The sequence below is a fragment of the Rhincodon typus genome, chromosome 21, assembly GCF_021869965.1.
Source record: "Rhincodon typus isolate 14 chromosome 21, sRhiTyp1.1, whole genome shotgun sequence".
In the NCBI taxonomy this organism is placed as follows: Eukaryota; Metazoa; Chordata; class Chondrichthyes; order Orectolobiformes; family Rhincodontidae; genus Rhincodon; species Rhincodon typus.
Window position 1 is genome coordinate 16,083,558 of NC_063352.1, and position 9,873 is coordinate 16,093,430.

Genomic DNA, 9,873 nt, shown 5'->3' on the forward strand with positions numbered 1-9,873 from the left:
AAAGAATTAGAGATTGAGAGAAGGACATGAGATAAAACCATAAGCCGAAAGGAGCCATTTGGTCCATCGAGTCTGCTCCATTATTTAATGATATCATGGCTGATCTGATAATCTTCAACTCCACCTTCCTGTCTTATCTGCATAACCCTCGATTCACTTACTGTCTAACTCAGTCGAATTGTGAAATGGCTGTGCCTATTCACACATCCTCCGTATCTCAGACTCATCTTCTGTTTCTCCAATTTCTCTCCATTTTTTGAATCATTATTTGCTGTCTTTGAATTATTGTCTCTCCTCCATCTCAACACAGAGCTCTCTTTACATCTCCGTAATCAATAACTCCAATCCACCCCACCCTTTCCCCAATTCTCTTCTTTCTTACAAATTTTCATATTAAAGTTTTTGAGAATACTTGTAGTTTGGGTTGTGGATGAGCTTGTAGACTTGCTCGCCGAGCCGGTGGGTTTGGTTACAAATGTTTTGTCACCCTGCTAGGTAACATCGTCAGGGTTGGTGTTCTGTCCCACTTGTTATTTATATGCCTTGGTTTGCTGGGATGGCTGGCATTACTCCCGGTTCTGTTTTTCAATGGTTTGTATATCGGGTCCAGTTCAATGTGTTTGTTGATGGAGTTCCAGTTGGAAGGCCAGGCCTCCAGGAATTCCCTGGCACATCTCTGTTTGGCTCGTGCTATTATGGATATATTGTCCCAGTCGAATTCGTGTCCTTCTTTGTCCCTGTGTATTGAGACCAGTGAGAATTGGTCGTGTCTCTTGGTGGCTAGTTGGTGTTTGTGTATCCTTATTGTCAGTTTTCTTCCAGTTTGGCCTGTGTAATGTTTTTCATAGTCCTTACATGGTATTTGTATATAATGTTAGTTTTATTGGCTGTGGGTATGGGATCCTTTACATTTATCAGCAGCTGTCGCAGGGTGGTGGTTGGTTTGTGGGCGACCCTGATACCTAGGGGTCTAAGTAGCCTTGTGGTCATCTCTGAGATGTCTCTGATGTGCGGTAGGGTGATTAGTGTGTCTGGTCATGTTGTGTCTTCTTGTGGTCTGTCATGGAGGTAATGGTGGATTGTCCTTTTTGAGTATCTATTCCTTTTAAAAACTCTGTATAAGTGCTCCCGTTCTGCTTTGTGCAGTTCCGGATTGCTGCAGTGTGATGTGGTCTGTTTGAATAATGTCCTGATGCAGCTCCGTTTCTGGGTGTTGGGGTGGTTGCTGGAGTAATTAAGTACCTGGTCTGTATGTGTGGTCTCTCTGTATACGCTAGTCTGGAGTTCCCCGTTGTTCTTACATTGTACCATTATGTCCAGGAAGGGTAGTCAGTTATTGTTCTCTTCTTCTTTTGTGAAGTTTATTCTGGTGAGGAGGTTGTTTGTGTGTCGGTGGGTTTCCTCCAGTATTGTGTGTTTGATAATCACGAAGGTGTCATCTATATAGCGGACCTAGAGTTTAGGTTGTATAGTGGGGAGCACTGTTCATTCTAACCTTTGCATTACCGCTTCTGCACACAGTCCTGATATTGGGGAACCCATTGGTGTCCCATTGATTTGTTTGAATAAACGGTCGTTGAAGGTGAAGTGGGTTGTGAGGCACAGATCCAGCAGTTTCAGGGGGCTGTCCTTGTTGATGCTGTTGGTGTCGTGGAGTTGCCTGCCTTCCTGATTCATCCAGCAGTTGTCTCTTTGGCCAGGTCAATGTTTATGGATGCAAATAGTGCTGTTACATTGAAGGATATCATTATCTCATCCTCTTCTGTTCTGGTGTCCTTGATGTTGAGGAATACTTGGGAGGAGTGGATGAAGTGGGTAGTGTTGTCAACTAAGCATTTCAGTTTCCATTGTAGTCCTTTGGCTAGTCTATATATTGGTGTGTCTGGTAGTGAGACAGTGGGTCTGAGGGGACCCCTGGCTTGTGTACCTTGCGGAGTCCATAGGAGCGGGACAATAAGGATAGACAAACACCAACTAGCCACCGAGAGACATGACCAATTCTCACTGGTCTCAATACATGTGAACGAGAACTCCATCAACAAACACATTGAACTGAACCTGATATACAAACTACTGAGAAACAGAACCGGAAGTAACGCCAACCATTCCAGCAAACTGAGGTATATAAATAACAAATGGGACAGAACACCAATGCTTCACCGGAGGCACATTGTCGATGTTACCTAACAGGGTAATGAAACATTTGCAACCAAACCGACTGGCTCGGTAAGCAAGTCTACAACCTCAGCTTTCATTTGTTTTGGTTTCTCCCAAAGGCTCTAGGATTTGAAACATTAACCTGAGTATGTGTCCTGCTTCCACAGTTGTTGCCTCAACATCTTAATGTTTCCAGCATTCTCAGATTCCCAGCATCATTAGCTCTAGCACACTCAGTGGCTGGCACTTGCACCTATCATGATGCACGTTCAAATCCCACTCCTGAGATTGTAGCAAGGCTGCAAACCTTTCAGAGCAGTCTGCTGCACTGTTGGAGAAACTGTCTTCAGGTATCCTATTCCACTATCTCCAAGAACAAAAGAGTTCACCTAGTGTCAATATTAATCTCTCAATCGATGCTGTGAAACCGATTATCTGATCATAGAATCCCTACAGCATGGAAGCAGGTCATTTGGCTCATTGGGTCTAGACTGACCCTCCAAAGAGCATCCCACCCAGATCCAGCACCCCCATCCTTTCCCTGTATTTCCCATGGCTAACTCATCTAGTCTGCACATCCCTGAACACTCGGAGCAATTTAGCACGGCCATTCCACCTAACCTGCATATCTTTGGACTGTGGGAGGAAACAGGAGCACCCAAAGGAAACGCACGCATGGTGAGAATGTGCAAACTCCACACAGACAGTCACCTGAAGGTGGAATCCTGGTGCTATGAGGCAGTAATGCTAACCACTGAACCACCATGCCACCCGTCATGATCAGATTACAGTTTATGGGAGCTTGTATTAACTAGCTGTCACATTTTCTATCTTACAACAGTAGTGGAAGCTTGAAGTTCATTCTGGGAGTCTAAGTTGCCATGTAAACATGCACATTTTTAATTGCACATCATAATGTGGAGCTTTGTATTGTGATGATCAAGGCTTCAACTTTCTTTCAAACACATGACTGTCCAGGAGTCTCTCCCACTCTCACCACCCACCATTGGCCTGTGTTGGAAGCATCTGCAGGTGAGTACTTGAGCCAGCTGTTTCAGGCATCATCTTTCTTGGCCATTGGCTCATGGATTGGCACTCAAACCTGAGGCTACACTACACCACAAGAACTCAGATTAAAACAATGACTAACCCTCAAAAGTACCTGCCTGGGTTAAAAGCACTTTGGGACATCCTGAGGCCATGAAAGATGCTCTGTAAATGCAAGTCCCCTGCTCTCTTCTCTCTTTTTGAATTATTTTAGGACACTGCACATAAATTAAGCTACCTGTTCTTTCTTAAAAAAAAAAGTTCCCAGAATGAGGGTACTGCTGGCTAAACCAGCATTTATTGCCCATCCTTAATTGCCCAGAGGACAGTTAAAAGTCAACCACATTGCTGTGGGTCTGGAGTCACATGTAGGTCAGACCAGATAAGGATAGCAGTTTCCTTCCCTAAACGACATTAATGAACCAGGTGGGTTTTTCCAACAATCAGCAATGCTTTCCTGGTCATCGTTAGACTTTTAATTCTAATTTTTTACTGAATTCAAATTTGACCATCTGCCATGGTGGGATTTGAACTCAAGTCCCCAGAACATTATCTGGTCTCTGGATTGACAGTCCAGCAATAATACCACTATACTGTCACCTTCCCCTGTTTTATGATTCTACACAATGTGACTGGAGTTCTAGTCCATCTATATCCTGTCCTTTCACATAAATATGTTGCAAAACTTACAACGCGCCAAAGCCTGCCATCTTGGCTGATCCTGACTGGAGGTGGGGTACACAGAGGGAGTCAAGGGTCAAGGTGCCACACATCAGCTGAGGGAATCATGGGAAATTTCAGCCTAATATTTTTACATAAAAGCCTTTGACACAATATGACTCCTGGTGCTGTCATGGCAACAACACTCCGTGGCAGGCTTTTTCTGCTTTACATCCATATATAGCACAGCCATTTTCTTAAACTGCGTGAAGGAAAAATGCAGTCTGGATTTATTGCTACTCATCGTTTCCTGACCTGCCATCATGGCAGAGAGATGGTTAGCCCCCTGAGGTGGCGAGTTGCAGTGACTCAGGATTGTAAATGTGTCTGTTTGAATTAGTTTGCTATTTGTTCAATCTTGTGGAGTGGCAAAGAAAGGAAAAGGATGAGAATGTGCAGCCAGAAGGTGTGATCACGCCAACAGATCCACATGTGGAGTGACATGAACACATCCTGTGCAAAAATGCAATGTGGATATCAGGGTATATAAGGGGAAAAACCAAGAAAAGCATCAGGCAGTTCAGGGAAGTTTTGGTCTACTCAATGAAACTTCTTTCTTTCCCTTAAAAGAACAGTGTGGCTAAGCAGAGTAGATGTTGAACACTTCAATGTTCAAGATTACAGTTCACCGCACAGAAAATTCCCACCTCCATCCTTGCTCCCTCTTCGGATTTGCCTCTGGTGTTTGAAAGAGGTTCCCAGTGACTGGGGAGTTCAGCACCTTGGGTCTAAGGATGCAGGATAGGTCAGTTAGGACTGAGGAGAAATTTCTTCAACCGGAGAGTGCTGAGCCAGTGGAATTCTCTGCCACAGAAAGCAGCTGAGGTAAAAACATTGAATGTTTTCAAGAAAGAGTCAGACATAATTCGTGGGGCTAAAGGAATCAAAGGTTATGGGAAGAAAGCAGGAGTTAGATGATCATAATGAATGTTGGAGCAGGCTGAAAGAGACAAATGGCCTACTACTGCTCCAAGTTTCTATGCTTCTGTCTTCCCATTGGCAGAAGGAATTAGTTAAGGTGACTGATGAAAGAATCAAAGGAATAGTCACTTAGGCAGTAATTGGCTATGATCAAAAATACAGAAGAACCCGGGGCTATCATTAAAAGTGACAGGACAGGTTGAGAAAGCAGTTAATAAGGCATATAGAGCCCAGCACTTTATAAATCAGTGCACACAGTCCCACACAATGCCAGGAAGGTGGTGGAAAACCTGTAGAAGACACTGGAATAAAGACAAAATACTGCGCTTGCTGGAAATCTGAAACAAACACCGAGAATGCTGAGAAATTCAGTACTACTGGCAGCATCTGTGCAGAGGGAAGCAGAGTTTATGTTTCGAGTCCAGAATGACCCTGCTTCAGAAAACACTGGTTCAGCCTCCACTGGAGAACTGCTCCCACTTCTGAGTTCCATACTTTAGGAAAGATGAAGGATTTATAGAAGGTATTGAGGATTCATGAGCGTGGTTCCAGGGATGAGGGCCTGTGGTTATCTGAACAGATTGACAAGCAGGGCTTGTTCTCCTTGGAGAAGAGAAGGTTGACAGAAGATTCGATAGAGGTATTCAGCAGTAATGACTGAGCTAGACGGAAGAAATAGGGTGAAACTGTTCTCAATAATGGAGGGATCAAAAACCAGTTGGCAAAATAATCAAATCCATGAGAAGAAAAACGCAGCATGTGTTCATGATCTGGACAGTACTGCCTGACAGTGTGGAAGCTCATCATATCTTTTGAAAGGGAACCAGATAAGTGCCTGAAGGGAAGAGATTCTCAGGATTCTAGGGGTGAGGGAATGACTGAATTGCTCCTGCAGACAGTTAATTTGAGCTTGATGGACTGATTGGCCTCCCTCTGTGCAGTAACTATATTACCATCACCCTAAATTGGGTTAAGCATGGCATTAAATAACTGAACTGAATTGATTCAATCAGAAATCATGGAGATGTGCCTTGCTAAATTCCTCTTCTGTGATATTTCCATTTTGTTTCATTCCTGATCAGGCCAGTTAGTAGATTCAATCTATTCTGTGATTATGCATCTTTTTATAAATAAAGAAACACAACCTTTTGATATCACTGGTAATGGAGTACATGACTCATTTGGAGCTTAGCCAAGGACTGGAGAATTTTATTTTACAAAAAGTCAAACTAAAAAACAGCAACACCATGTTGGATTAGGGAAATAACTGCATCCATATTTGCATAAGAGATCCCTTGAAGCAGTTAATTATTAATAGCAAATGTAATTACTGTGCATTCTATCTCCTGGGTGCATTATTTGCAAACTACAGGCTATAAAAGGATTACTTTTTTTATTGCTTCTGAACTCTCAATTATTACCTCTATTAAAGGGGCAATATCATCAAAGGGAAAATAAGTTTGGGAACTTTGAAGTCAACAAGTCACATGTCACATTTTGCCACATCACGCTCAAACAATGCAAATTCCCTTTGCTGCAGGATTCATGTCAATGTGCCTGCATTTAGTGAACATGTGAGAGCAAAGGGTTTGCCAGACCTAAATCACTTTTGAAGAAAATACTCTCTTGAACAAACACTTTCCTCCTCAGTTAGGACTGGTCCAGTAACTCAGTTTCCTCAGAGGCAGTGTATCATTGAATGATGCAGCAGAGAAGTAGAGATCTAATTAAACCCATTAACCCCACTGCCTAAAAACATTCTCAGATATACATCTAAATACCCATTGTTGTCCTTGAGTGTTCATTACCATTTTTCTGGTCAATTCCTGGAGCTGGGACTTGAACACCTCACCTTGTGACTCAAGAATATAGCTCAACAAGCCACTGCTAATCTTAAAGTGTCATGACATTGAAATCAACTCATTAACTCAATCACCTTTAAAGCAGCTGCATATTAAATCCTAAACTGAAGTTTTCATCTTTAGCTTTTACCACAATCAATGAGGTAATTAGGAGCTCAGGCCCATTTTCTAGGGTTTAACACAATATCAACTTCAGAAACAAAGAGCTAATGTGTTCTTCATGTCAGAACCACAGTCCAGTAGTTCCTCCACAGAACTGCACACAACACAAAGCACTTTGGCATAATATCTGATTGATAAATCACCAAATTCATCTCAATATAGTGTTAAGAAAAATGCCCAAACCAATTATAAGGAAAATGAGAACCTGGTACTTAGAAACCTACTTTTTTGATTGGACAGAAGTCAATTTGGATGAATGGATTAACATTGTAATTGATTTCAAGAGTTTTTTTTCTGGTTACAACGTGGAGAATGGCTATCAGAGGACCACTGGATGCAATGTATTTGGATTTTCAAAAATAATTCAAAAATGTGTCACATGATAAGTTTGCAGCAAATCAAAATTCATGTATTTGGGGTTTATACATTAGCATGGACTGAGGAATGGATAATGGACAGAAAACAAGCATAGGAACATTGTCAATGGGTCATTTTCAGCTTAGCAGGCTATGACTAGCAGAATACCACAAGGATCAGTGCCAGGGTATCAGCTTCTTAGATTCAATGAGTTAGGTGCTAAATAATGCATTAAAGTTTGCTGATGATACAAAATTAGGTAGAAACTACGGCTGTGAGGATGATGCAAAAAAAACTGCAAAATCAATTAAGTAGTGAATGAGCAGAACAAAATGCTGAGAAATATGAAGTGATCTACTTTGATAGGATGAATTAAAAGGCAGAATATCATTAAATGGTGAGAGACTGTAAAATGTTGGTATTCAGAGAGAACTGGGATTCCAAATCATAAAAAGTTAATATGCAAATACAGTTAATAATTAGGAAAGCAAACAGTATTTGAGCTTGTGTTGCAAAAGGAATGAAAAATAAAAGTAAGGGAGTCTTCCTGCAATTGTATAGGGCCTGTTGAGACTACACCTGGAGTGCTAAAAACAGTTCTCTATCGATATTACCCACAGGAAGTGTAACACGGTTCAGCTGAATGATTCTGGGATGCAGAAACTATCCTAGCGGGGAGAATACGTACATTAAGTCTATATTCTTGAGTTGAATTAATGACAGTCTATTTTTTAAAAATAAAACATCCTGGGAAGCTTTGATCAGGTAGATTCAGACACAATGCTTCCCTTCACAGGGATCTGCAAATGTCCCAGGAGTCAACCATCTGAAGTGAGATTAGGAGCAATTATTTCACTTATAAGGTCATGAATCTTTAATATTCTCTCCTCCAACAGAGCTTGGGATATTTAATCATTGAGTACATTCAAGAATGAGATCAATATATATTTTGATAGTAAGATAATCAAATGATGCAGGGATAGTGTGAGGAGGTGTAATTGAAAGCTGGAACAGGCTAAATGAACTGAATTATCTACTCCTGTCCGTACCCCTTAGAGGCTGAGGGGCATCTCTAATTGACCAGTTCAATAACACATACCTGTAAGTGGCTTTAATTCTGAAATGAACTGTTTGAACAAAATAGCTTGTATTAGACAGGTCACTTCACAAATGCATGCCCAATGGTACAAATGTTTTACCTTGAAGAACAGTCCCACAAGAGAACCACAAAACAACAGCAATTTACATTATTATAGCACCTTTAATGTGGTCAAGTATCCTAAAGGACTTTGCAGAAGTATTAATAGACAGAAATCTGACATTGAGACATGTAAGGAGATATTACAAGAGGTGTTCATGTTGGGCAATGGAATTGTTATTAAAGAGGGTCTTAAAGAGAGAGAAAGCATTGGAGAGTTTGAAAGAGGGAATTCCAGAGCTTAGAGCTTGGGCTGCTGAAGAATTTGAGTTGGTGGGGTGTGGAGGTGACAAATCAGCACGTGTGAGAGATCAGTAATGGAGGAGGCAGAGACATAGGAGGTTTCAAATCTAGAACAGGTTACAGTCACAAGGAAGGATAAGGCTTTGGACTGTTTTGAAAACAAGAGTAAAAATCTGAAAATGGAGGCATTGACGGCCCGAGAGGTAATGGAAGGCAGTGATGTTCCAGGTAATGGTGGACTGGATTCTGTGTGCATGAGGATAATCATTCCTTATCAGTTTCCTTCCATCACCCGGCTACCACCACGACAGATGGAGATCTTGACCTGGACATTAACCTGAAAATTTTGAACGAGTGATAATACACAGGATTGATATGAGAAACATTAAAAAAATTAGGATCTCAAAATTCAATATTAGTATTTTCTCAAAAATAGTTCAGACTTTGCAGGCAGGAGTTGGCCAGAATCAGTTGTTTCCGAGTCATTTACTGAAGATGAGAAAATTGAACAGTTATCCTTCAGAATTTAAAGAGAATATGCAACTCCACATGTACATCGGGGTAGTTTGTTGGTTTTGCCTTTATCACTTCATAATTCACTTTAATATTCTCCTCCATCCTGTGACAGAATATATTTACTGTGTTCTAAAATGATGGAAATCTATTCATATCCTAGCAACCTGCAACTGTCCTCCCACAAAAGTCATTCAGGATTTCAGACTCTGTGCTTGTTAATAATACAACATCAGGGAATTGCGGCTAATGCGCACAGAATGATGCTCAGATGAAACCTTTAATGCTGTCCACTTCAGTGAAATAATGGTGAAAGGAAAAAAAACCTATCACTGAAGTCATGAAAAAATACAAGCAAGATAAATTTACTGAATTGAAGAAGGCTGTTCAGCCCATCTTGTCCATGCTAGCCATGAACGGACTATCCAGTCTCATTGAATTTTGTGGATCCTGGTCTTTAAACCTCTATGTTGCACCACTTCATTTTTGTTTTATTCATTCACAGGAAGAGGGCATTGTTGGCTGGGCCAGCATTTATTGCCCATCCCTAATTAGCTAGCGGGCAGTTAAGAATCAACCCCATTGCTATGTGTCTGGAGTCATGTGTAGGCCAACCAGATAATGATGGTAGTTTCCTTCCCTGAAGGACATCAGTGAACCAGAGATAACAAGGTGTAGAGCTGGATGAACACA

At 41.3% G+C, this 9,873-nt stretch overlaps 1 protein-coding gene across 1 annotated transcript in view; it reads right to left on the bottom strand.

The window, feature by feature from the left end:
- Positions 1 to 8,941: 8,941 nt before the first annotated feature.
- Positions 8,942 to 9,873, bottom strand: part of tsc2 (TSC complex subunit 2) — a 53,631-nt gene continuing 52,699 nt past the window's right edge. Inside the window, exon 33 of the mRNA XM_048609691.1 lies at positions 8,942 to 9,004. Coding sequence (XP_048465648.1) covers positions 8,942 to 9,004 — 63 coding nt within the window. The remainder of the gene's footprint in view (positions 9,005 to 9,873) is intronic.